The 26,706-nt window shown below is 51.4% G+C and overlaps 1 protein-coding gene and 1 long non-coding RNA gene across 2 annotated transcripts; one reads left to right on the top strand and one right to left on the bottom strand.

Annotated features, from left to right (window-relative positions):
• Positions 1 to 315: 315 nt before the first annotated feature.
• Positions 316 to 26,706, bottom strand: KCNJ5 (potassium inwardly rectifying channel subfamily J member 5). Its single transcript, XM_090292210.1, has 3 exons — positions 26,442 to 26,706; positions 6,046 to 6,993; positions 316 to 2,883 (listed from the first exon to the last, which is right to left on the bottom strand). The coding sequence occupies exons 2-3, from the start codon at positions 6,980 to 6,982 to the stop codon at positions 2,561 to 2,563; spliced, it is 1,260 nt and encodes a 419-aa protein (XP_090148336.1). The 5' UTR covers positions 6,983 to 6,993; positions 26,442 to 26,706; the 3' UTR covers positions 316 to 2,560.
• Positions 15,034 to 23,880, top strand: LOC149997266 (uncharacterized). The gene is made up of 3 exons (XR_016514197.1): positions 15,034 to 15,233; positions 22,905 to 22,962; positions 23,601 to 23,880. It is a non-coding gene; the product is annotated as an uncharacterized LOC149997266 (long non-coding RNA).

Raw genomic sequence — 26,706 nt, 5'->3', positions numbered from 1 at the left:
AAGCAGGTGAGAAAGGCCCCTGCCCGTCTGGCTACAAGGCTGCTTTCACCTGTGGTCTCCTGTCCTTGCTTAGCTGCCGCAAGGATGGCTGGGGCCAAGGCTGGTAGTAGATCTGGCGTGGGCAAGGAAGTGGTCCTGCTGTGTAAGCCCTGGATCCGGTGAGCCCGGGGTCAGCACTCGCACCGGGAGTTCCAGCTGCAGCATTTCTCACCTGAAGACCGCCAATCTTCATCACAGCCTCCCGGCCTTAGACTCCTAACTGAAGGCTGTTCCCACAGTTGGGGAAGGGAGAGCAGGCCGGGGGGGGGGGGGGGACGCTGCAGGCTGCTTGCTTCCGTTTCCCACTGAGGGTAGGATTCCAGCCCATTCATTGCAAGACCTGCTTCACCTCGGAAGGGTACCCGGAGCCCTGACTCAGTGCTATGCCCCTGGGGAAGGACCCTGCTTGCTCACTGCTTCCCTGTGCCCACCTCTCAAGATCCAGCTCCGTGTGCCCAAGCACAGGGATTGCCCTGCCCTGAGGGTGGCAGCTGCTACCCACCCTCCTAACCTGTCCCAGGACCTTGAAGCCCCTGCCACAGGGGACCAGGGCCTGAGATCCAAGCGGAATTCTCTCTGCTCTGCCTTAACTTTCTGCTTCACGGCAGCTTTGCTCTCGTTCCTGGGGAAGGCGCTTCACGTGTGGGGCAGGAGAATGCTTCTATTTTCAAAGGCCAGTTGAGAGCTGTGAAAATTGTAGCTGAGGCCTGGCTGGTATGGCTCAGTTGGTTGGAGCTTTGTCCCATAAAACTGGAAGGTTGCAGGTTCGATTCCCAGTCAGAGCACGTGCCTGGGTTGCCCGTTTGGTTTCCAGTTGGGGCATATACGAGAGACAACTGATTGACATTTCTCACTTACATCAGTGTTTCTCTCCCTTTCTTTCTCCCTCCCTCCCTCTCTCTCTAAAATCAATCATGTCCTTGGGTGAAGATTAAAAAACAATTCTGGGTGAGGTCTCCACAATTCTGTGACGTGACTGGGGAACATTTGAAATCTCTCTCCAGGTCTAGGTCAGCTAATCAGAAGTCTGTCTGTCTCAACATATACCAGACAGGCTCCATCCATTGGCAGGACAATCGCACTGTCGGTCTCGGGCTGTCTGTCCTTCCGTCCTCTATCTGTGCCATCCATACTGGGAAAGAAAAGCCCTCCGAGTCTGTCAGCTTTAAGGCTCTTCTCTGCTCTTTCCTCTCTTCATGTTCACCCAGGCCTTATTCTCCCAGGGTCCCCCTCCCCCATGTTTGCAAGGTGGGAGGAGGCGGCCCTCCCCCGCCCTCCCTGGGCGTCATCCCTGCTCTCCCAGCCCAGCCTCCTCCGCAGGGTCCTGGCTGCGGGAGGGCGGGCCTGGGGGCTTGGGCACCCCCTGAGAGTTGCTCCAACCTGGACCTGCAGGGGAACACCTCTCCTTTTTGCCCCCCACCCCCTAATTCACTGGTTAACAGAGATGTGCCAAGTCCTGAAGTCACGTACCTCAGCAACAATTGGTGCTGATGCTTAATTTAAAATTCTAGTCACCTGCCTTTCTCTGTTTTTCTTTCCTCTCACCCTCCCTGTCTTGTCCTCTGAAACTCAGCCCTCTCTCTCCCTGGATCTGCCACAGGCTCTCTGAGATTTTGAAAGAAAGTCACAGTGAAGGTTAGAAGCACTTTGAGATTCTTGGACTGAAGGTACAAAAAAGAACCAACGTCGGGTTCTCCCGTAGCGGGAGGCGCAGGGTGCAGTGTGGTCAGGGATGGCCTGGCGGTGGCGGGGGCAGCGTGCATGTGCACTCAGGGGTGCCATGTCCCAGGCCATCTTCTGAGTCGCTCTATGGAGATCAGTTGCTCAGGAGGCTCTGTCTGATGAGCAGAGCCCATTGGAAGACGGACACACACCCTTCAACACCCTTTGCAGAGAACCAGAGAGGTCGCCTGGGCCTGTCCTCTGCAGCTCCCAAGGTGACATCCTTGGTCTCGCTGTGAAGGGAAACGCCTGTATGACTGGGGTTGAGCCTAACCCAGGAGGTCTGGGACCTCAGTGCAGGATGGGCATCGGAGCTTCCAGGAGGGCAGAGTCTTTCCTCCTTGCATCCATGACAGCCTTAGGCTGGTAGGAATGGGGGGCAGGGGGTGACCGCCCTCTCCTAGTGTCAGCCCCTGGGGGAGGGGTGCCAGTTGGTCTGTGAGACCCGAGAAGGGAGGTGACTCGGGGCCAGCTGGTGAAGAGAGGTGTGCAAGGACAGAGGCCACCCTGCAACTTCCATTGTGGAGAGACCCGTCTTGGCCTGGCCCTTAGCCAGCACTGGCAGAGGATGGGAGAGAAGAGTCAGGTTTGCGGTGGGGGCCCAGGCAACAGGCCCTGTTTGCAGAGGCCCTGAGCTGGGAGGTCCCGGGACTGGATACACTATTCCTCCCACAGAGTCTTGATGGCTCCTGGGCTCCCCAAACTGCACACTCCGCTAGTTTACCCCTCCCTGCCCCTGGCTCTGCAGCATCTGAGCCCACAGGAGCCAGTGAAGGAGGCTGTGGGGCGGGTGCAGCCCTTACACCAAAGCCCTCGTCTCCTGGGACCCATTCAGCCCCTCGGGCTCAGCCTCTGCATCCTGCTCAGCCTCGGCCTCCAACTCTGCTTTAGCCCAGCCTCCCGGCAGCGGGGTGCTGGGGGGGCACTGGAAGGGCTGGCCATCCCGCTTCATCTCTGCCAGCTCCTTGGCACAGCAGCTGGGAGTGTTGGTCTCATAGGTGTCATGGAAGGTGTTGTAGTCCACCTCGTAGAACCCTTTTTCCAAGGTGAGGACCGGTGTGAACCGGTGGCCCCAGAGCACCTCTGTATCCATGTAGGAGCTTCGCGCTTGGCAAGTCATGCCTGCGGGCCAGAGGGTACATGTATTAGGACTGGTCACAGCCACTCATCCCTCTAACCACCCAATTATCCATCCATCCATCATCCATCCATCTAGCATCCAGCTATCCATCCACCTGGCATAGGTCCCTGGAGACTGGAGGGCATAATTCTGGAATAGCCAGAACTAGGGACATGGTTCCTGAAAACACCATTAAGGTCTAGAAGACTGAGCAGGAAGCAGGAAAAGAATGTGAACAAAGATAAATTCAGAGTGAATGAGCACAGGGAAGCTGACAGGCACTTAGAACACATGGGGGTTGTTTGGGGTAGACACATATGGGCAGAGAATGTTCCCCCTTCCCCTCCCTTCCCTTCCCCTCCCTTCCCTTCCTCCTCTCTCCCCACCCCCCTCCCCCCACCCCTCACACACGTATGCACACACGCATGCACACATGCACACACAGAGCTTGGTTCCTTGATTTGAGCATGCCCCAATGCCTCCGTTCCCGGTCCACTCAGCCCTGGCATGCCTGTTATTTTTAGGTGTTGCTTTCTCTCTGGGGGCGGGAGGGGCAGCTTTGTTTATGGATGAGGAAGCCTCTGTGCTTAGAGTAGCAAGAACATAGCTTCCTGACATTTAGTCCTCTGGCCAAGGAAGGCATGAGCAAGGGCTCTTTGGGAACTGACGGGGAAGCCAGCTCCGGCTCCAGCCTTTCTCTGGAGGGGGTCTCATACACACCTGTCAGGTCAAAGGCTGCTTCCCACCAGTCTGTGCTCCATGTTGGGTGACCCCAGTTTACCACACGCACTTCGGGCTCCTGGCCTGCTCTCTGTTCTGGAGGTGGTGGTGGGGCTGCCTGGCTCAGGCCCTGCCATTTCGCACCCTCGTTGCCCAACCCCCAGTGTCAGCAGAGCTGTGGAGGCCTGAGTTGGGTGCCCATCCGCCTAGATGCAGTGAGCTCAGAGCTCTGCAGGTTCTGGGCCTCAGGGAAGATGGTCAGACAGGACCTCCAGGGGAACCCAGGGACCAAGCCTCTGTGGCTCTTCCTGATCCTCTCTGCCCCCTTTCCTGGGTGGCCTGTGGGGGACCCTGAAGCTAGAGATCCCACCTGTGCTCCTGGCAGTCACTTCCAGTGCATTTGGAAAGGACAGGAGCTCCTCCAAGTGCCAGGCACCAAGCCTTAGATGTTATTTCATATAATCATTCAACTCGCCAGCGACACCGTGAGGTTTTTTAGACAAGTCACAGGCAGGTATGGCCGAGCTGTGCTGGTCAGACCTGGGCCTGCACTCATAGCCCATGAGCTCCATACGTGTGGCCATCAAGCCATTCAAGTCACTGAGATCAGGACAGACGTGGGCGGAGGTCTCCTTCCTTTCTCTCCTTGGTCTCCCTGCCGTCCCAAGAACAGCAGCGGGGATAACCCAGGTGACCAGAGGGGAGACGGCCACCCAGAGAGAGCAAAGCCACTGCAGCCGCTGACTTGGAAGGAGAAGAGATGCAGAAAGCCAGCTGGGTGGGCTCCAAACCCACCGTCCCCCACCCCCGCTTCAGGGGGCAGTGAGGGTGGCCGGGACAGTGGTAAGGCAATGCCTTCCTGTTTGTCCCCAGGTGTCTCATCTGACCCCTCGTTTGTGGCCTTGGAGTTGAGCTCTCCTCCAGAAATTTGGCCTGTGATCTGACCCTGAGCCCAGCGTCAGAGCAGCATGACCTCTGAGCCCCCCAGCCCCCCCGCTGGAGGAGGCTTCCAGCACCCCTCTGTCCTCAGCCCCAGGGACTCCCGAGTGCCACTGTGTGCTGACTGCAGGCTGGTGGCCACGGCCTGGCTGCCCTAGCCCCTGGAGCCCATGTGCACCCCCTGCCAGGTCCCACCGGCTGCACATGGGTAGGTCTGTGGCTGCCCCATCCAGCCCCCCACCCAGCAACCAGGTTTCTGCAAGGCGAGGAAGTCTCCTTTGGCCAACTGTGTGACCGACTGGTCCCTAATAGTTAAGGGGCAGTGTGGTGTGGTAGGCGGAAGCCCTAGATTTGTAAGTGAAAGGGCTGGCTGCGCCCACTTCCTGTCTGCGCACGCTGCCCCTGCAGATTCCACATCAGCGAAATGGGATTGGAGCCTGCCCTGCGGTGTTGTTGCAAAAAATTAGACAATTTTTTCTACAAGTGAGTTTTCTGTAAGTGCGCAGTCTACTCAGTGGGAAAAAAAGAGAAAGGGGACCAGAGGAGGGGTGGGAATAAGAAGCCGGGTGCGGAGTTTGCTGGAGGGCTCCTCACCCCAGGAGGGCCGGCCAGTGGTGGGAGTGGGGACTTGGACTCCTTGGGCCTGGAGCTCCCTGGGGGCTCTGCCGTGACTGAGGGGTGATGGGTGCACTGGGCTGCCAGATGCCTGTCGGAGTCCAGGGCTGAGCAGGGAGGTGCCAGGCTGGCTGTGAAGAGGGCACGGTTTGCGCAGGCCTGGGTGTGGCTACAGTTTTCTGCACACCCAATGTTTGCTGAGCTGGAAGTGGGTGGGGGGGTGGGGGTGGGCAGGCTGCTGGAGTGGGGGATGGCATAAGCCAAAAGGGCCCCTCCCATAGGTCTGGGGCATAGGATTCTGAGACATGGGGAGTTATTGAGTTTGGGAAACGCTGCTCGCTCTCCTCTGCTCACGAAGCAACTCACCGTCGCATCCTGCTGTTAAGACCCAGATCCCCTTTGTTTAACCTCACGGTTTCCAAAATTATTGGATTACACAGCTCTTTTTGGGGAGACACCTGCTCCAGGGTGGGAGGAAGCAAGCACTATAGTTTGTTGGAAGCTAGTGATACTTTTGGGGTCCCTGCCTCAATGGGCATCCTGGCCCTACAATTCAGTGGCACTTTTCTGGGACAAATAACTTGCCTGTCTGTGCCCCTGTTCCTTAGTCTGTGATGTAAGAAACACTAGCTCATAGGGTGTGGGCGGGTGTGAGTGAGTCTTCCATGTTTAAAGTTTGCAGCCATGTCTGGGGGTCGGGAGGGTTCAATGATCATTAGCTGTTGTCATTACTCTATGCTGAGCAATGATACTCCTCACATCACAATTTAGGGATCAGGCGGGTTGGCTGTGTCCTCTCAGGATTCTCGGACATGAACTCGCATCTTCTGGAATCTCAGTGGCCTACGCTCTTGGGCGTGGTAAGGGCCAGAGATGGTGAAGTGTCTTACCTGTGGCCTCCACCATCCCTTCTAGAATGACCACAATTTCAAACTCCTCTTGATTCAGCTGGGCCCGAGACATCTCCCAGAAAGGGCTCTTCTCATTGATCTCGTGGGAGATGATGAGGGGCGACACCAGGAAAAGACGGTCATCGCCCGTGTCAAAGCCCACATTGATGTCCGTCTGGTTCAAGGGGATGAATTCCCCCTCCTTGGTCTGCCGGGACTTAATGAGCTTGGCGCGGATAGAGGCCTCCACGATGTGGGAGTTTCTCAGGTCCCCCACCCGGAACATCAGGCAGAGCTTCTCGTCGCGCATGGAGATGACCGCGTGGTTGGAAAACATGAGGGTTTCCGCTCTCTTCTTCGGCTGACTGATCTTGACAAACATGCAGCCCACCATGAAGGCGTTGACGATGGAGCCCAGGATGGCCTGCACCATGAGGAGCACGATGCCCTCCGGACACGTCTCCGTGATCACCCGGAAGCCGTACCCGATGGTGGTTTCAGTCTCGATGGAGAACAGGAAGGCAGACACGAAGCCACTGAGGTTTTCGACGCAAGGAATCCACTCTTTGTCACTGACGTGGTCCAGGTCACCCCGGATATAAGCGATGAGCCACCAAAGGAAACCGAAGAACAGCCAGGTGATGGTGTAGACCATCGTTAAGACCAGCAGGTTGAAGCGCCACTTGAGGTCCACCAGCGTGGTGAAGAGGTCGCTCAGGTAGCGGTAGGTTTCCTGGACGTTGCCATGGTGAACGTTGCACTTGCCGCTCTTTTCCATGTAGCGCTGGCGGGGCTTCTTGCCTTCCGCCAGCAGGCGGGTGTGGTCTGTGGTCACCGGGAGGTCGTCACGAGCCTGTTTGGGAATCTTCCGAGGGTCCCTCAGAGTGACTCCAATCTCCATATTCTGGTTCATAGCATTCCTAGAATCTCCAGCCATAGCTGGGGTACCTGAGTTAAAAAAGACGTCATCAGTGAAGTGGGCTGTTCTGATTCCTAGAGACACAGACTTCAAGCTCCCTCTGGCCTCTGGGCCCTCAGAGCCTCTCAACTAGCGTACAGTAGACCAGGGGTTTAACGTAGTGAAAGAAGTCTGGGAGCGATTTTAAAAACAATTGCAACGATTTGTTAAATTCTTACCGTAGTCCATGTATTATATGTGGACTATCACTTGTATCCGCTAGAGCAACCCATCGGAGTGAGATCCCTCATCACCATCATACAAGGACTAGCCACATCGTTTGCTTATGCATCGTGTTTATTTCCAATAGTCTCTCTCCCTGCGTCAGAATATAAGCCCCACAAGGGTACCATTGTGTGTCTGATTTGTTCCCAGTACCCAGATCACAGCCTGGCGTATTCTCTGCACTCAAAAAGTGCTTGTTGAAGAAATGGATAAGTGAGTGAGAAAACCCCCAAAGAGGCTGAGTGACACCTGGGCCACCAGACAAGTAAGAGGCAGAACTAATATTTGGGTTCTTGCTCGTCAGGCCCAAACCTTTATACCTCCCCATCTCCTTTCCTTTTATCTGAGATCTTAGCAGCAGACAGAAAGGAAAAGGCAGCGGGTGTCTTGTCTGACTCACCACGTGGCCACCCTCGCTGTCTGAGTGGAGAGTCTGTGGCTGTCTGGGCGCTTACTAATATGACAGACTGCCATTAAAATTGTGTGACAGTCATTCCTTGCCCTCCAAGAAACTGAGGTGGGCACATTATCAATGCTCCAAGATTTTCAAAAGGCTGTAAAATTTAATAATAAAACCAATCTCACTGGCACAGAGATTGGTTTTCTGTATCAGAAACAGACTGGTTGGTGCCAGAGGCTGTGTGTGTGTGTGTGTGTGTGTGTGTGTGTGTGTGTGTGTCTGTGTGTGAGTAAAATGGGTGAAAGGTTGAAAAGGTATAAACTTTAGTTCTCAGTCCTGAGGATGTCTATGATTAACAATGCTGCGTTTTGTACTTGAAAGTTGCTAAGAGAGTAGATCTTAAAGGTTCTCATCACAAGAAAATACATATTGTAACTCTGTGGTGAAGGATGTTACCTAGACTTATTGTGGTGATCATTTTATAATATATACATATATCGAACCATTATATTGTACACCTAAAACTAATACAATGATATATGTCCATTATATTTTAAGAAACAATACATTTTTAAAGGCTGTAAGATGGTTTTGGAGTATATGTTGCACTTTAAAGGAATACCCAGAAACCTGGAGCCCTTGGCCTCTCTTTCTGAAAACCCACTCCCACCTGTTTAAGATGCTTTAAGACACTAATGAGGCTGAGAGACAGCATGAGAATCTCTGCGGCTAAGAACAGCAGGTTACATTTCTGAGCACGTGTGATCCAGGCACTATGCTGGGAGATGCATGCCCATTAGCTCATTTCTGATCCTCACCACGCGCTATTAGACTAGTGCTCTTATTATCTTGCAGCCTTCAGATGAGGGAAATGCAGCTACAGCAGCGAATGGCTGAGGCGGGTTTGTGTCTCGGTTTCTTCAGCTACAGCCCAAGAGCTCAGGACGTCCACCCCACATGGCCTGCAGAGCAGATGTGCACGGCTCATGCTCAGACCCATGAGCTGCTCCCTCCAGAAAGTTCTCTGAGCGTCTGATACTGGGAGAAGTCACCTCTGGGGATTCTATCCTTCAGCCCTTCTTCACCTTTATAAATAAGCTTTTCCTGATTTCCCAGGTTCTCGCCTTCCCCAGAAACAACCTGTTCCCGATAGAACAACCTGGATGGTTGTTCTCTGCACCCTCGAGCCAACTGCCTCACTGACTACACGAGGAAGTGTTCTCCCACCGCGGAAAGTCAGGTGAGGCCGGCAGACCTTTTCCTCTGCTGCCCGGGGTGGGGGCGGGGGCGGGGGCAGGGGGGTCGCAGCACTTCAAGATAACCTTTACACTACCCCACGGAGGACCACGGGAAGGGCTGTTTGTCTCAGACGTCGCTGCCCATTTCCCACTCTGCCCAGGGCCCCCTGCTCCCTGCTTCGCCATGACAGTCACAAAGATAAATGTGGATGTGCTCAGTGTTGCTTTGCAGAGTCCCAGGCCGATTTTGCTCTGGCTCTGGGTAGGGGACCTTTCACGGAAAACTTCACAGAAACAGTGAGACATGCGGTGAATCCCAAGCCCTGTGTGGCCCCGGGGACCTCAGCTGTTGGGACCCAGGTGAGAACTGAGGGGAGCGCTGCTGGGACCGCCAGGCCCCCATGCCAGGCAGGGCAGCGCAGTGCCAACAAGAGCCAGCCGCTGGCCAGGGGACCGGGGAAAGCACGTTCTCCTACCCTCAGCTCTTTCGGGAAAACAGCTCTGCTGATTTTCTGCACTGTTTCCTTCTTTCTTTTTAAACACACTTCTGTACGTTCTTGTAGGAGAAGGCCTTGTGCTGTCCTGGAAACAGAAAAAGGCTTTCTAGGACGCCTCAGCCCAGGTTGGAGAACCTTTGTGTCCAGCAGAGAAGAAAAGGAGGTTTACTTCCAACTTAGCGTTGGGAAGCGTTCTCCAAGTGGGCTGGAGTCCTCTGCAGAAGAAATTTCTCGCTCAGCCCAGGGGAGATCTGGGTTCTTGCTCAGCTTCCAACAGACTTGCTCTGCTCCAAAGACACAGGCCTGCGCTGTCTTTGCCTCCGTTTACTGCTATGAAGTGCGATTACTATTTTCTGCCTGTCCAGCCCCAGGTGCATTATGAAGATTCAGGGAAAGAATGTCTGACTGCAAATATATATATTCATCAACTGTCCTTGAATTGAGATTTAATGCAATATTCCATTAACTCCATTTTAAAGATGAAGAAAGAGGCCTAAGCTTCTAGGTCAAGTGTAGAAAGCACCTCCCAGTGGACGATTTGCAGGGCCGGCTTGGAGCTGAAAGGCTTGGAGCTTCTACTACTCAGATGTCTTCAAAGAACATGTGAAATGCCCATTTGAGAAATCTTAAGCTCCAGTACTGCAGGCCCATCAAGTGAAGAGGATATGCAGGGACAATGGAGATTCTTCTGTAAGAGTTTCAAGATCCGTTCTATTAATGTATGCATCTGTTCAGCTAACGTTAGCTGAGGAACCACGGTAGCCCATCTCCTGTGCTGAGGACTGGAGATAAAGCAGTGAAGAAGGTAAATGCGGACTCTAAGCCTCGCTTACTTTATCTGTCACATGGGGGTGATAATGGTGCCAAGCAAAGAGGGCTGCTGTGAAGATTAAATGCAAGATGCTATGTGCAGGGCCTGACTTATAGAAGCTCTCTTAAGTGGTGGCTATTATTATTATTATTATTATTATTATTATTATTATTACTTTCTATCCAGGGGTAGGGTTGGGAGAGTAGAGGACAGGCCCACCCAGTGCTTCAAGCCATTCAAGGACGAGGAAGGACCCTCAGACCCCCAGTGCCCACTGTCAGCATCACTCTTCCGTGGCTTCATGTCATTTGCCCCTACAAGAGAGTGACTGTCTTATTTCACCAACAGGGAAACGTGAACAGAGCTTTCATAACTTGCCTGGTCACACACTATTGCCTCAGAGCTGAGCTCCACGCACAGCTCCAGACCTGAGGCAGCTTCACGGAGAAGCGTTGCCCCTGCGGCCCCTGCTCGGAGACGAGGTCTTGCTGCTCCTTCTCTCTGGGAACCTCGTTGGGAGTCCCTTGCTCCCTTTCCCCAAGAAGTTGGGCCTGAAACACTTTCCAAGAACTTCTGATTTGGTGCTGCCACCCTGAGGCACACGGTTCTGGTGCTCAGATGCGGGGCGTTTCTCCTGCTTCCCAGCGGCCTCCTCCCTGCGGGGCCTGCTGGTGGGTGTCCTCTCCTCTGCTCCCAGCTTCCTGGGTCCCCACAAGCCCCTCCCCCACAGCAGAGTGCGGGGAAGAGAAGGGGAAGTGACTGATGGGACTGCGGCCTGGGCTCCCCAAGCGCAGCAGCAGGAACTGGGGAGCCCCAGGAGAGCCTGGCTGGGACCAGGAGCTCCCAATGCTGCAGGGGACAAGGGAGCCCCAAGGGAGGTGGGACTGGGGTTCCCTGAGCACAGCGGCCTGGATCAGGGGTCCCCAGGCCCCCAACCATGAGCCCGGCTTTCCTTGACCCCCTTCTTTCAGCAGGCTGTTCTGGGACAAGTGCCCCCTGGGTTGGAAAGAGCAGCTCTAGCAGCTTCTCTGCTTCTCGTTCCAGAACAGCCACTGCCAGCTTGGGGAAAAGGACCAGGCACGGAGCTCCCTCCTACCCCTCCCTGGCCCTGGGCCCCGGACAGACACAGCGATGAGAGGGCCCGGGAGGGGCCAGTGAGCAGACCCAGGGGACCAAGCCCGGAAGCCAGCATCTGAGCCCCTCTTAGCCAGAGGGGTCAGGCAACGGCTTCAGCCACCCAGAGCCCGCTGCCGCGCGTCCGAGCTACACTGATGGGCTGGCACCTCCCCGGGGCCAGACTTGGTTTTGGGCTGCACCATCACCACGCTTGAGACAATAGCCACTGACTGCCCCGCTGTTTAGTGCACTCTGAGGTTTAATGGGAGAGAGCTCGGTAGTAACAAATGCTTAAAAACCCATCCGGTGTTTTATCAACTCAGGTGGGCATCTATGCTTTAATTCTTGGATGCTTTCTGCTTTTCTTTTTTGAACTTGGGTTCAAAAATTATCTTGGTGATAACACAGGAGACATTAAGTGCGGGAGCCCATCAGAAACCACAACACCCAGATTCAGTCAGTCAGCCAGTGAACCCCCAGAACAGCCTCTGATAGCCAGCACTGTGCCAGGCCCTGGGGCTGGGAGGAAGGGGAGCAGCACCTCACCAGCCTTCCTTTGCTTCTTGTGAAATGGAGATTCCGATTCCGTAGGTCTGGGAGCCCTGTGTGGATGAAAAAGATGCCGCATACTAAACCTCAGGGGAGGCCTGCACAGTGGGCCCTACCAGCTGGGAGAGCACATAGGAAGGTCTGAATATCAAAATTCCTTAACAAAAGCAAGTCAGGGAAGGTAGTCACGTCCTAGGCCTGTATCTTCCTTGACAAAGAGCAAGTGCCCATCAGTAGATGAGTGGATAAAACGGCTGTGGTACGTTTACACAATGGAATACTATGCGGTCGTAAAAGAAGAAGGAAATCTTACCCTTTGCAACAGCATGGAAGGACCTGGAGAGCATTATGCTGAGTGAAATAAGCCAGTCAGAGAAAGACAAGTGATGTATGATTTCACTTTTATGTGCAATCTAATGAGCAAAATACACTAACAAGCAACATAGAAACAGGCTCATAGGTAGAGGGCAGGCTGACCGCTGTCAGAGGGGAGGGTGTTGGGGTTTGGGAGAAAAGGGTGAGGGGATTCAGCAGAAAAAGAGAAAAACCTCACAGATGGACAAGAGTCTGGTGATCACATGCTCTGGTCTTGGAGGTAGAAGAGGGTAAAGCGGGGACAAACAGTGGTGGAAGGATGCTTGGGATGATAAACACCCAATACAATATACACATGATGTATTATAGATCAGTACCCCTGAAACCTGTATAATTTTATTGACCGATGTCACCCCCATACATTTTTTAGAAGATCAGTCTTTACCTTCAGTGAGCCTGTCTAATGTCTGCGCATCTAAGATAACAGACCTTTGAGATGTCAGAGAAATCTCCTTTTCCAGACCCCTCGGGCACGAGACCACAGAACCCCCCATTGTCCCCTTGCTGCCCCCATGCCATCTGTGTGCTGTGAATGTCATTCTGAACTATCCCGTGCCCACCCGTGTGAAAGAAGCATGCGTTCCTCCATTTTGCCTTTTTATCCAGCCCCAGAGACTTCCCCCCTTTGCTTCCTTCCGCTCCCTCAACCTGCCGCCGATGGATGCCTGTAGCCCTCCTCACACACTCTCCTTTGATTCTGACGTGTAAAATGAACTGCAAAACTGCCGTTCTCTGGAGCGTTTTCTTTCCAGTCCATTGAGCGATTGTTTCACAGCAATTATCAATTGGGCTCAAATAAACTCACAGTAAATCTCTACAGGTTTTGACGTTTCTTATGTCAACAGCTGAGTCTGCATTTTTTCAGGGAGCTGCCAGGGATGGAGGTGCCACTGGCCCTCAGTCCAGTCCCCGCCCTGGACGCAGGTTGTCCATCAGCTTTGAGCTGGCCGCCAGGCTGTGGCCTGTGTCCCAGGCGACTCTAACAGGCAAACTAGACTGGGGACCCGGGCTCTACTTTCTGCCTTCAAGGGACTCATGTCATGGCCGGGAACACACAGGCAGGAATGGGTGCAGCAGAGCGTGACGGAGACCCTGAGGAGCAGCTCTGCATTCTGCTTGGCCAGGGTGGTAAGGACGGGTCGGGAAAGCCTTTGGTGGTGGAGGGGGAGGGCAGCCTTCTTGGCCTGAGAAACCAGGGTGTGGACAATACTATACTCATAGCTTACACATGCAGCACCCACTAGGGGCCGTCACTGGGCTGGGTGCTTTTAGGCACCGTCTTATTAAATACTTAAATGAATCCATCAAGTCGGCCTTAGCGGCCCCATTTCCAGATCACCAAGGCGGAGGGATTCAGTAACCTGCTGAAGGCCACTCAGTTATTAGGTGACACGCCCGGGTATGTCTGACTCCAAAGGCAGCCAGCGCTGCCCCTGAGGTAGCTTCTCCTTGACCTCTGGGGTCTGACTGGGTCACCAGTGGTTCTGGGCCTCAGTGGGGCTCAGACCCCAAGACACATGGCCCAGGAGGCAGCCTGATGGCACATGGTGATCTGTGCCAGGAAACTGGTTTATGATTTCCGGTTCTGTGCCTGTGGTGCTCAGGCTGAGCTGTGGCACTCAGGCCTGCCCCCACCCTCCTGCGGGGCTGCACCCCCTACCCACCCTCCTGCTCTTCTGTGAAGCTAAAAGCCCCCCTTCATGCTTACAGCTGCTCCCTGACTTTTTCTAACAACAGCAATATGTACTCCCACGGGTCCCTAATTGATTCAAGGAGACAGGCTGTCCACGTGTCCCAGCTAACATCTATTGTTCTGGAATAATCACCAAGTGCCCCACTAACTCCCAGAAGTATCTCTGTTGGAACAATATGGCCCCTTATAAGGGAAAGACCACTAACTAGCAGCCACTGATTTCATTTGTAACAACTCAGGGCTGGATTTCACTCGATCTGAGGTGTGTCTGCCTCTCTCAGGAGTGCGGGCGAATACTTTGTCAGTCCTGAATATTTTAACCAGGTGGGCTGTGCATGCTGTGGTAACCAGGCCCCTGGGGTTGGTACCAAACTCTGCCACTTACATAGGCAGACAAGTGAGGCCAATGAACAGAGCTGCTGCTTCTTTTAACACAGACACCCTGCAGATGCTTATTTATCAGAGGATACACTTTTTCTTATTTTATTCAAATATAAGTTCTTCTCAGACTTTTTGTTTTCATGTTTTAGATAAAGAAAAAGATTTTAGAAGGTGTTATTCTCTTTATTTTATGATATGAACACATGGTAAATGCAACCAAAACTTACTCTGGGTTTTGGGGACAATAGGGAGTGGTGGGGACTGGGGTAAGCTGAACACACATGAAGTTCTCAAGGGGCCACAGCTAATCAGCTCTCAGTGTGGAAGCTCTTTCTATGCAAGAATATGGGGCTGGTGCTGCAAGATCTGCCACTTTCCTTTTCCAGAAAAGCTAAAAAAAAGACTTTTAAACATGAAATCCCATTTAAAAAAATGTTGAGAACTCATTCATGAGTTTTTGAAACAAAAAGCTAGCCTGAAAAATATATCTGGGCATCAGACACAGTCTGTCGGCTACCAATCTATGCTTCTGGGCTCCTGAGTCAGAAGGGCCTCTCCTCACCTGTGCACGTTGAGTTCAACTGTGAGTTATGCTGAGCATGGTGTTAAGAGTCATGGTAACGTCAATAAATTCTCCACCCAGATTTCCTGTTGCCCTTATGAGTCTGCCACTGTCAGCGCTCAGCACAGAGGAAGCCAGGAGGCGGAGCTGGGGCTCACGCTGTGGCAGAGAGGGGACAAGGGACTGCTCCCTCATTCCCACCATCTTGGTTGCCATGGTCCGAACCAGCCGGCTCTCTGTTCACAGCCTTGCCCCCACCCCGCCCCGCCACAGTCCCCTCCATCACTCAGGTGGCTGCCATGGCCACCCTGCCATCTGCTGCCTCACCGCCTTCTCTACTCCACCTGCGCCCCTGGCAAACGCGCTGCCGAGAGCAGCCCTGGGTAAGCACGCAGCCCTCCATTCCACTGCTGGTAGAAGGGGCTCCCAGTGGGGAGAGATTTCTGACTGCAAGGACTTCACAGAAGGCGGAGGGAGCGCCCTGTCTGGGGGAAGGTGGGTCGGGTCACCTTCAGAGCTGTTGCTGGCTCAGATGCCGTGCACACTGAGGACAGCCGTCGGGGCACCCTGGAAAGATAGGCCTGTGGGGCTGCAAAGAGGGGAGTGGAGCTAAGATCACGTGTACTGCTTTTCTCGTCCAGGATGACGCTCCTTGCTTTCATGGGTTCCCGAGAGCCTGCGGGTGTGTGTTCCTGCTAGCTCTGCTCCAAGCCGGGTGCCTGAGGAAGGGGATTCTGGCCAGGTCTGCCAGAGCCGAGGGGAAGGTTGGCACCACTCTCTGGAATGCAGAAGTGTCCCGTGGCTGTGTGAAGGGGGTGTGTGTGTGCCAGGAACAGGGCAAGGGGCTTTCGGTGGCCCATGGAGCCAGGGACAATGTGGATGGAGGAACAGGCTGTATTCGATGGGGCTCTTCATCACAAGGTGTCCCTGTACTCCATGTTCCTGATTGCAGAGCTGATAGGGCCTCCGCAAGGGAGCCGCTGGGTAAGGCAGGGGACAAGGGCCCTGAGGCTCAGAATGATCTTCCTTGGGGCCTCAGTCTCCCCTCCTCAGGTGCCCTGGGCCTCTGTCCTCAGCATGGGCGGGACTCTTGTTTAGAGCCAAGTCAGGGTGAGGATGTGGCTGCGGGACTTGGCTTGCTCCTAGAGTGACCCAGCTGTCCTGCGTTGCGACTCGGAGCCACCCTGACCAGAGCAAGCTCTTCAGGGCGCACCTCTCCTACCTGTGACACTCTCCTTATGCCCCTCGCATGCTGTCTGCTTTTGGTCTAAACAGTGCCTGGTGTATTTCCTGCAGCAGGTTGTGCTGACTTGTTTTTCTTTGCGAAATGTCACCAGAAGTGACATTCCTGTGTGTGCTACTCTGCACTAGGGGCCTTGCATACGCTAATTCACTTAATCATCTCAGTAACCCTGTGGAGTGAGCACCGTGGGCCCACTGTACAGATGTGGAGACAGAGACTCAGAGGAGCCAGGGAACTGGCCCAAGGTCACACGGCTGGTGAGCGGCAGACTCTGACTTTGAACACCGACCTGACCGCAAGCCCCTGCTCTCCCACTCGATGCCATCCAAGTCCAGAGCACAGAACCAGGTGTCTTTGGTCCTGAGTTACAATTCTGACTCTCCTGGCCCTGAATTACACATTTCTTCATAGGTCCCCACCCCGGGTTTCTATCCTATATATAAAATGGAAATATCCACAGGAATCATAACATCAATGAAATATCTGCTGTTTTACCAGGAAGATCCTACCCTGGCAAATACCAGCAGAATGCACTTGGCCCCTTGTGTGAATTGTCACAGGTTAAGAGCAGGTGTGAGGCATGAAATAATACCAACATTATTATTACATGGAATTACTATGGAACGATTATGGTAATTCACATCTCTGTGGGGTCCTTTCAGAACTCTTGGATTCCTGTAAGACTAGTCCCACCTTACAGCTGAATAGTGTGGCTGCCCAGGGCACACAGGGCTGGCTAACTCCCAAGGTGATGACACCGTAGGCACAGAAACACCGAATGTGGATTTTATGTAATGCAAACACTGAGAGGTCTAACGCTAGATCTAACAGGTGGCCTTGACTTCCAGCTGCACAGGGAAGGGGGCCAGTCGGTGCCAAAGGGTCCGCAGGAGGTGAGCCTGGGGCCTTTGAAGCCCTTGCAGCCCTGACAAGGGGAAGATAATTGGAAGCCCATTAAATTGAAGTAGAAAAACCTTGTGCGTTATTTTATGATATCTGGAGAGAAACATATACCCTTCTAGAAGTGCTGAGGACTAATCCCATGCTTACTTTGTTATTTAAGAAACAAAAATACTGAGAGTTCACAACAAAGATAAAAAGGGGAAAAAGGAGGAGGATTAAATGGTGTTTCACTAAAGGGGTTTTAAAGGAAGACAGAATTCTTGTCTCAAATGGGAGCAGACAGATCTGGCATTGGTCTGAGGAGTTCAGATCTTTGGAGAAAATGATACTGAGACAAGAAATCATTTTGATGGCATTTAAAAGATCCATTTGATTATATCTAAATGAGACCAGATATCTTCAGCAATATTTTTAATCCTCACCTAAGGATATGTTTTTTAAAAAATTGATGAGAGAGAGAGAGAGAAGTATTGATTGGTTGCCTCCTGTACACGCCCTAACTGGGGATGGAACTCACAACCTAGGCGTGAGCCCTGACCGGGAATCTAACCTCCAACCCTTTGGTGTATAGGATGATGACCCAGCCAGCTGAGACACCCAACCACAGCTATTCAGTAATTTGTAAAAGGCCAAAATTAGGTCTAATTCAAGGTATGGAATATTGATTTGAAAGGCTTAATTACATGTAAGTATCTTTCAAGCAATTTAGCATTTCATACGCAGCTCACGGTTGAGTAACGCACCACGGAACAGGCTGTAAGCTTGTGACTAAGGTCCTCAGCTTGTCTGGCTCTCATTCTCTTGGAATGAAATATTTCATTTCCCTCCTTGGCAGGCTGCTCAGGGTCACTCGTGGGGTCATTACATCGACTCATCTTAACACGTACTTAGCCGTGGCTTACTGGCCTCGGTCCAGACGCACTCTCCCGAGTCCCCATAGAAAATGTATACAAAATCATAAATAAAGGCATGAAAATCAAATTAATTCATTTTATATTTTCCCCGGGTTTGTACCTGTTTATCCAGGGCTTTTCCTTTTAAGCCTGTTAGCCTTTTGAAAGTGAGCAGCACAATTATATTACATTCTCTTCATTATAACCCCGCACTGTGGGTACATATTTTGCATTAAATAATAAAGGAGATTAATAATGAAATCAAAATGAAAAACCACTTGTTTCATCTCTATAGCCCAAGGGACAAATTTCCTGGGCTGGTGCCAATTTATCAATGATGATTAGGGAATAAGACATGGGAGTGGTGAAGGGAAGACAGTATCAAGAAAGCAAGGTGGTGTGAATATGAATATACTTATATGCAAATAAAAAAGATGGGATGTGACAGAAGGGAAATGAGACAGTGGGAAAGGACCAGAGACACTGGGAATAACAGCTACAATTCTAATGATTATAGCTGAAGTCTCCCAGAAGCTTACCGTATACTAGATTGTATGTTAAATGCTTTACATGTGTTAAGTCTTTCCATCATTTCAGAAGAGACAGGAGGTAGGTTCTGTTTTTCTTATTTTATAGATAAAGAAACCGGGGCACAAGATACGGTGAGTAAGCTGCTAGTGTTATTGAGCTGGATTTGAACTCGGGGGGACCAGCCCTAGAGTCAAACCCCAAGTTTAAGAAAAACAAGGAAAAGAGCGTGCCCCCAAAGACCCACTGAATAAGAAGGAGACAAATATCATGGGAGAGTGAACGCAACAGGAAAGGCCAGTGAGACAAGAAAAGGCTAAAGTGAAGAGAATTAGAGTAAGGGGTTGAGAAAGAAAGAAAGTTAGGAAAACAAGGAATGAGAAGACAATGAAGAGAGGCGAAAGTGAGTGTGGGCATCGGAGCGAGAGTTGGGAAGAAGAAAAGACTAGATAAGGGATTCAGTTAAAGGGAAATAGTCACTGAACACTTACAGCCAGACACGTCTCATGTGCTGTCTTATTTGACCTTCCCCACGCCATTTCAAGACAGTATCATTATACCTATTTTACAGAAATTAAAATGAGGATCTGAGAAACAACTGAGTAATGTGCCCAAGGGCGCACTATTAGTCATGGCAGAGCCAAAAGAACTGCTGTTAACTCCAAATGCTGATGTAAGAAATAAAAAAATATCCAAATAAGCGGAGAAACAAACTGTGTTTATGGATGGGAAGATGCAGTACAGTAAAGATATCAATTCTCCCAAAATTGACATGTAGATTTAATGTAATTCTGATAAAAATCCCACAAGATTTTTCTGTAGCTATAGGTAAGATTATTCTAAAACCTATATACCCTGGCCGGGTGGCTCAGTTGGTTGGAGCATCATCCCATACACCAAAAGGTTGCAGGTTCTGTCCCCAGTCAGGGCACATACCTTGGTTGCAGGTTCGATCCCCGGTCTAGGCGCATACAGTAGGAGACCGATCCCCGGTCTAGGCGCATACAGTAGGAGACCGATCCCCGGTCTAGGCGCATACAGTAGGAGACCGATCCCCGGTCTAGGCGCATACAGTAGGAGACCGATTGATGTTTCTCTCTTGTCTCTCTCCCTCCTTTCCTCTCTCTCTGGAATCAATGAAAACAAACAAACAAACATATTTTGGGGTGAGGATTAAAAAAATAAAATCTATATAAAAGTCAAAATAACTAGAATAGGTGAAACAATTTTGAAAAAAATAAAATAGACGGAATCGGTCTACTCAATTTTAAAACTTATCGTATAGCTACAGTGGTATGTGGTGTTGGCAGAGGGACAGACACATATATCAATGAAGTGGAACACAGAGCCCAGAAATAGATCTTAACAGACATGCCCAACTGATTTTTGACAAAAGTGCAAAAGGAACTCAGGGGAGGAAAGACAGCCTTTTCAACATATAGTCCTAGAGCGACTGGACATCCTGGGCAAGAAAGTGAACCTTGACCCTTTACGTCCCAGACATAAAATTAACTCACAGTGAATTGTGAACTTCAATGAAAAGGACACAACTATGAAACTTCTAGAAAAAAAATATGGGAGAAATTCTACAAGATCCACAGCCGGCAAAGAGTTCTAGACTGAAAGCCAGATCCATAAAAGAAAAAACAAAAAGCTGATAAATTTGGACCTCATCAAAATTAAAAACATTTGCTCTGTAAAAGGACCTGTTAGAATATGAAAAGACAAGCTACGGAGCAGGAGATAATATTTGCAAACCACATGTTCGACAAGGGCTAGTATCCAGAATATATAAAGAACTCTCAAAATTCTACAGTAAAACAAACAAACAAACAAACAAACAAAAACCCAATTAGAGAACGGGCAAAAGACATAAAGAGATATTTAGCAGAAGAAGATCAACGGCAGGCAAACGAGCACGTGGAAGAGATCCTTAGCCGTTACGGAAATGCGATGCAAAACCACAAGGAGACATCACTGCTCCTCTGTCAGAACGGTTCAAATAAAACAATGACGACAACACCCCGTGTTGGCAAGGATGTGGAGAAACTGGATCACCCACACATTGTTGGTGGGAATGGAACAGCGTACAGCCACTGTGACAAACAGTCTGACAATTTCTTAAAAACAAACAAACCCTAAACATAGAACTACCACATGAATCATCAACTGCACGTGGGCACTTATCCCAGAGAAATGAAAACTTAGGTCCACACAAAAAACAGTACAACTGCTTTATTTGTCAGCACTCCTGACTGGAAGCAATCCAGGAGTCCTCTGGGGGTGAGCGGGGAACGGCACCGTGGCACACCCATGCGGCGGGGTATCACACAGCAATTCACACGTGGCCACACACACCAGCCTGATGTGTCTCCAGAGAACTACACTGAGTGGAAAAGACAGTTCTGAAAGGCTACAGGCTGTGCGATTCTATTTCATACAACATTCTACAAAACTTGTAGTAACAGAGAACAGATTAGTGGTTGCCAGGGATGAAGGAGGAGGTGGCATAGTGGGGAGTGGGTGTGACTATAAAAAAGGCAACAGTGAGAGATCTTGGTGGTGATGAAAATATTGCTTTTTTTCCCCCAAGTCCTCCTCCCCACTCACCTCTGGTAACCACAAATCTGATCCCTTTCTATAAGATTTTTTTAAAAAAATTTCATCTGTAAGTGAGATCATACAGTATTTGTCTTTCCGTCTGGCTTATTTCACCTAGCATAAAATCCTCTAGTCCACTTATGTTGTTGTAAATGGCAGGATTTCACTCTTTTATGGTTGAAGAATATTCCATTATATATATGAGTATGTCAGTATATATATATATATATGAATAACTTAATATTACACATATATTTAATGTATATGTATATATACCGGGTATGTGTGTGTGTTCCATGTCTTGGCCATTGTAAATAATGTTGCTATCAACATGGGGCTGCAGGTATCTCTTTGACATGGTTTTGTTTCCATTCAATGTATTCTCGCAGGAGGAATCACTGGGTCATACGGTCATTCTATTTTTTAATTTTTGAGGAACCTCCATACTGTTTCCCACGGTGGCTGCACCAGTCTGCATTCCCACCAACAGGGCATGAGGCTTCCCTTTTCTACGCATCCTCGCCAGCATTTATTTCTTGTGTTCCTGATAACAGCCACTCTGACAGGTGTCAGGTGAGGGGTAGCTTATTGCGGTTTTCATTTGCATTACCCTAATGATTAGTGATTTTCACATTCCCAGTGACCACTTCTATATCTTCTTTGGGAGAAACGTCTATTCAGTTCCTTTGATCATTTTTTAATTAGATTCTTTAAAAAAAATTTTTTTGCTGTTGAGTCATCTGAGCTCTTTATGTATTTTGGATATAAACTCCTTATCAGATGTGTGGTCTGCCATTTTTCCCCCATTCTTTAGGTTGTCTTTCCAGTTTGTTGCTTTCCTCTTTTTGCTGTGGGAAATGTTTTATGCCAACCTTTTGTGAGTTTTAATATAAAACCTATAGTTTTGCATGGTGTTACCATTGAGAGAAACTGAGTAGATAATACAGCAGAGCTCTGCATTATTTCTTACCCCCAGGGCCCGCTCAGGGCCAGGAGGCGGGGCTCTCCTGGCTCCTCCCTTGGGATCCCCGCTCTCTTCCACCATCCCCACAAACCTCCTGGTTTCCAAGCCCCCTTGGAAGGCCTTTCCTGGTTCTTCCTGGCCCTCCTTCGGTCCTCCCTGCATCCCTTCACTGGCACTTACCCCGATGCTGTGGTGTGTTCACGGGCACATCTGCCTGCCCAGTCGGGGCGGGGAGCTCTCTGAGACTGGACAGGAGGGGGCGGCCTATGACCCATGCATGCTTTTGAAGGAATATAGGAGTGATTTCAAGTCCATGCAATACAAAGGGCAGTTTTCAAAGTGACTGAGGCTACCTGACTTGGGACTGGGCGGCTTACCTACCCTGACATCAGGGGTGTTGTTCTGCCATAGCCCAGGTGAGCTGGCTGTCACTGTCTTGGTTTGTAAGGGTCTCTGGAACCCAGGCACCTGCAGGGTTTATCTATTGTCCCTGCTGGGTGGCAAGCTTCCGGGAGCAGAGGCAGCACCTGGTCCTGGTGCTGTTAGGACCCTCCTCCTGGCCAGCCTTTAGCATCAAGGGCTCAAAAGCACAATCTTGGGAGGGGAGCAGATTCTGAGGACAAGGCACAGGACACAGGTTTGTCCCAGATGGCACTTCTCCGCTCTTGCATTTCCCCTCCACCTCCTTTATAAACAGCAAGAAATAATGTAAGATAATGGCATCAGGGCCAACCTGACTTTTTTTTAATCCTCACCCAAGGACATGCCTACTGACTTTAGAGAGAGGGAAGGGATGGAGAGAGAGGGAGAGAAACATTGATGTGAGAGAGAAACATTAATCGGTTGCCTCTCATATGTACCCTGACCAGACCGAACCTGAAACCTAGGCAGGGAATTGAATCTGCCACCCTTTGGTTTTTAGGATGATGCTCCAACCAACTGAGCTACGCTGGCCAGGGCAGAGCCAACCTGATTTTAAGGTAAGGAGCCTGAAGTGTTACAGCAGACATAGTGGTGGGCAGCACACCCAGCCCCCCAAAAAACCAAGTCACAGGAGATGAGAGAAACTGAAGGCTTGTCAGGATCACGCCTCTCTCTCGCCCTCCATTTCCCTTTTCACCCCCAGCCCAGCCTCTGGCCACCATATGGGCTGACCCTTGGTGACTAGGAAGTGCAGTTGTCACCTGCCAGACTTGTCAGATTATCCCTGACCTTCGTCCCTCAGCCCACTCCGGTTTGGAACGATAATGGAACTTAGCATTTGTGACTCAGCCAAGCTCTCCTCCAGGGTCATGTGTCAAAGATTTGGCCCTGACATTTAACTTGCCACCAAGGGCTGCTGCCAGCCTGCACTCTGGTGACTAGAATAGCTCACTTATCAGAATGTCAGGTAGGAGGAACTAGATAAGCTATGCTGCCCTGGCAGGGCCACTAGGCCATCCCTCGGCAGCCAGGGTGTCAGGAAGGGGAAGCTATCATCCTCTGTGTTAAAATAATTCCAGAGAAAGCCAGTCCGCGAGTATCTTAGAATAATAGATTTAGGTGGGGTCCCTCCTCCCCAAATGTCTCCCTATAATTCTTTGCATCTGAGCTCACATTCTCTTTATCTTGTCTTTAGGAAAAACAAAAAATTCCTCCATGGATGACGACTGTCTGAACAGGCACCTAATGGTGGGCCCCCTCTCTGAAACTCTGCTAGCCCCCGATGGCCTACGTGTGGCTCAGACACAGTGAAAGGGGCTCCTTCCAACTCCAGGATGGATTCCGGGACTCCGCCTCCCTCTCCTGGCCCTCGCCCCCACCCCCACCCTAAATAGGTATTGCTCAGAAAATCCGAGCTTTGGAGAACATTCTCCTAAGTGGAAGGCATAACCCTGCCTTAATTATTCCTGGCACATTATAGGTGATCAAATAAAGGGTTGTTGAACTGACTTAAAAATAAAAACTAGATGCAGACGTGGTTTCTGAGCACGTGAACGCGCAGTATACGCTTTGTGACTTGGAACACAGAAGGTTTCGAGAAGCAGGTCATTTTTAGAGCACACGGGGAGTGGAGAATGGGCCTCTGGTTCTCTTGTGTACTGTAAGTTAACTTCTTCACAGGTGACTGGAGCCCCTTCCGGACAAGAAACCCAGGCAGGCGCTTGCAAAAGCCGCACAAGGACCTCGCTGCAGTCTGCCAGGGGCTGCGAGGCTGAGAGGGTGTTTGTGGCAGTCACACCTCTGCCGGACCACAGAGGAAAGGGCTCTGCACCCCTCAGGCTGCGCCTGCAGCCTCAGGGGCACACATGCTGGGGACCCCATTGGGGCCCAACTTCATCTTTCCCAGAGGAGGCAGCCAGCTTCCTACAGCCCCTTCCCTGCTCATGTCCCCCCCCCCCCCACCCTTGGGGGATGCTGCTCACTCACTCTGTTTAATGCAGGTGTGCCACTTAATGCAGAGACACCACGTGGGAGGAATGCCAGCAGGGAGCAGTGGCTGTGGGAGGGGACAGAGGCGCCTGTGTCTGAGTGATCCCTTTTCTGTTGCTGAGCTAGAGTGAATCTAGAACATGGTCTGGGGAGGATCGGGAACGTGCAGAAAAGTTCTCTGTGTGATCTTTTCTCTTCCAAAGGAGGCTCTGGTGCTGTTCTAATAATTTATGCCACCGTAACAATTTATTATCAATCTCATAATTAATAAACTGAGTCTGACACATAATAAACACTTGATAAATGCCTCCCCCGCCCCCCACACACATACCCAATTCCTTGCAAGGGTAAAGAGTGCTTGTTTTTTCTGGCCTCGGGTTATAAGTCTCTACTTTGTGAACTTAGTTGCAGAGTGTTTGGGTACAGGATGCTCTAGGGGGTTGGGATGAAGTGAGGTAGAGGGGGAAACACTTGAGGTCACATAGTAAACACTCAGTAAGTGACAATTCCTTGGTATTATTGCCAAGAAGCCCACACCCTGCACCCTGACGTCTCTGAGCAGAGTGTAAGACCCCAGTCAGGCTGGCCAAGATTTCTGTCTCAGAGCCCGGCCAAGGGCCTCTTCTCTCCAACCCTGACACCACCGCCTCTGCCTGGTGCTTCCTCCAGACGCTAGGAAGCCCAGGTGGGATTCAGACCTGGGTGTTGAGAAAAGGCATGGACCTGGGAAGGCCAGAACACCTTCTGGGGTGGAAAGACTCTGGATTTGAGGTCAGAGGGCGAGGGTGTAGAAGTTAAGAGCTCTGCCTCTTATTAGTGCTCAGAACTCTCTAAGCTTTGGTGCCGGCTATGAAGCCAGTGAATTAGCTGATGTCTCCCTCAAGACTGGTGCCCAGTACACGTCCTAACAGGGTGTCCAGCTCAGCTCAAGTCCTAACAGTGTGTCCAGCTCAGTACTTGCTGCCATAAAGACTCACTAACCTTCCCACATGCGAAGAGCTCTGTGAACCAGAAAGCCCTTGGATGCTTAGCTTAGTGATGAAAAACAGTGTGTTTTGGAGTCAGACCCAGGTGGGAACCTCATGGTAAGTTGTCTGCAATCCAGAAGTTATACACACGGTCTCACTTAACTGCGACTTTGGGCCTGTAGACTGAGGATGATAATATCTGTTCCACGAAAAGGGGCAGAAGAGAGCCAAGTACCGGCACAGCCTGACACAAGTCCGACCCTCGTGTACCCACTGACCTTCCGGTGTTGCTAAGCTGGCCCTACCTGACCCGCAGTTTGGGGGAGGCCCCGGGCCGCCCAGGGTCAGATGTGGTCCGGGGGCCGCCACCGCAGAAGGCTAGGGAGGAGAGCCCTGTGTGAGGGGAGGCACAGACGGCTGCCCAGGGAGACGCGTGGGTTTGGGAAAATGGGAATAACGACCATGCCCTTCCCTACTCCCTCTCCCTGCCCTTGGAGCTTTGACTCCTGGCCTTTCTGAACAGTTCGAAGATGTTTAAAGAGAGATAGGGAGGCATGCGAGATGTGACCAGGCAGCAAGAGAGCAGAAATAGCAAGGCCATGCAATCCGTTTGGCCAGACTTAAAAGAAAGCAAGATTAAGCGGAGGTTAGTCTAAGACTGATGGAGCTCCCGGCCCCACCCTAGCCCTCTACCCTCCCGCCTTAAGGCAGACCCCATTCCCAGGAGAGTTTGCCCCTCTCCCAATGCCCTGGCCTTTCACACCACTGAGGGGGGCTGGGGGGGGGGCAGGAACCCCTGCTCTAGTACCAGAAGAGCCTTAGTGACCAGTGAATGCCAAACTCGCCAGCTCAAAGCAGCCACGGGCTATCGAGAGCTCAGATTTCCTGGCTGAACTTTGGACCCACCCTAAAGCCTTTGCTGTTCACCCCCCCCCCCCCCTCGCCACGGCTCCCAGATAGGCTGGTTACTGGTAAAAGCTAGTTGCTAGGGACCTCGGGCACCCTGGTAGTGCCGCCCTGCCTTCCGGACCCGGTGAGCCAGCCGGGGGAGGAATGGAGGAGGAAAAGAAGACACTTACTTGTTGCCAGCGTAGCTTCCCAGTGCCACTGACGCTAACTTCTGGGGTGTCCCTTGGAGGCGGGGCAGGGGGCGCTCAGGGCCTTGGAGGGGACTCGGCAGCCCCAGCCATTACCACAGCTCACACCCTGCCTACAGCCTCTTCCTGTCGCGGGTCCTGCTGGCAGAGGCTTCTAAGCCATCCTGTCCCTCCGTCGCGAGCCCCTCAGTCACTCCCTCCTCCAGCGAGAGCAACGGGAGGCGAGTTCTCTCCTCTCTCTCTCTGT

This window comes from Furipterus horrens, unplaced genomic scaffold (genome assembly GCF_987537825.1).
Source record: "Furipterus horrens unplaced genomic scaffold, mFurHor1.1.pri manual_scaffold_11, whole genome shotgun sequence".
Taxonomy (NCBI): domain Eukaryota; kingdom Metazoa; phylum Chordata; class Mammalia; order Chiroptera; family Furipteridae; genus Furipterus; species Furipterus horrens.
This window is presented reverse-complemented; position numbering and strand designations above follow the sequence as displayed.

Coding starts and splice junctions, on each gene's coding strand:
- KCNJ5 (XM_090292210.1), bottom strand. CDS start 6,982: ATGGCTGGAGATTCTAGGAATGCTATGAACCAGAATATGGAGATTGGA. Junction 2,884..6,045: donor AGGGATGGTGGAGGCCACAG/GTAAGACACTTC, acceptor TCTGGCCCGCAG/GCATGACTTGCCAAGCGCGA.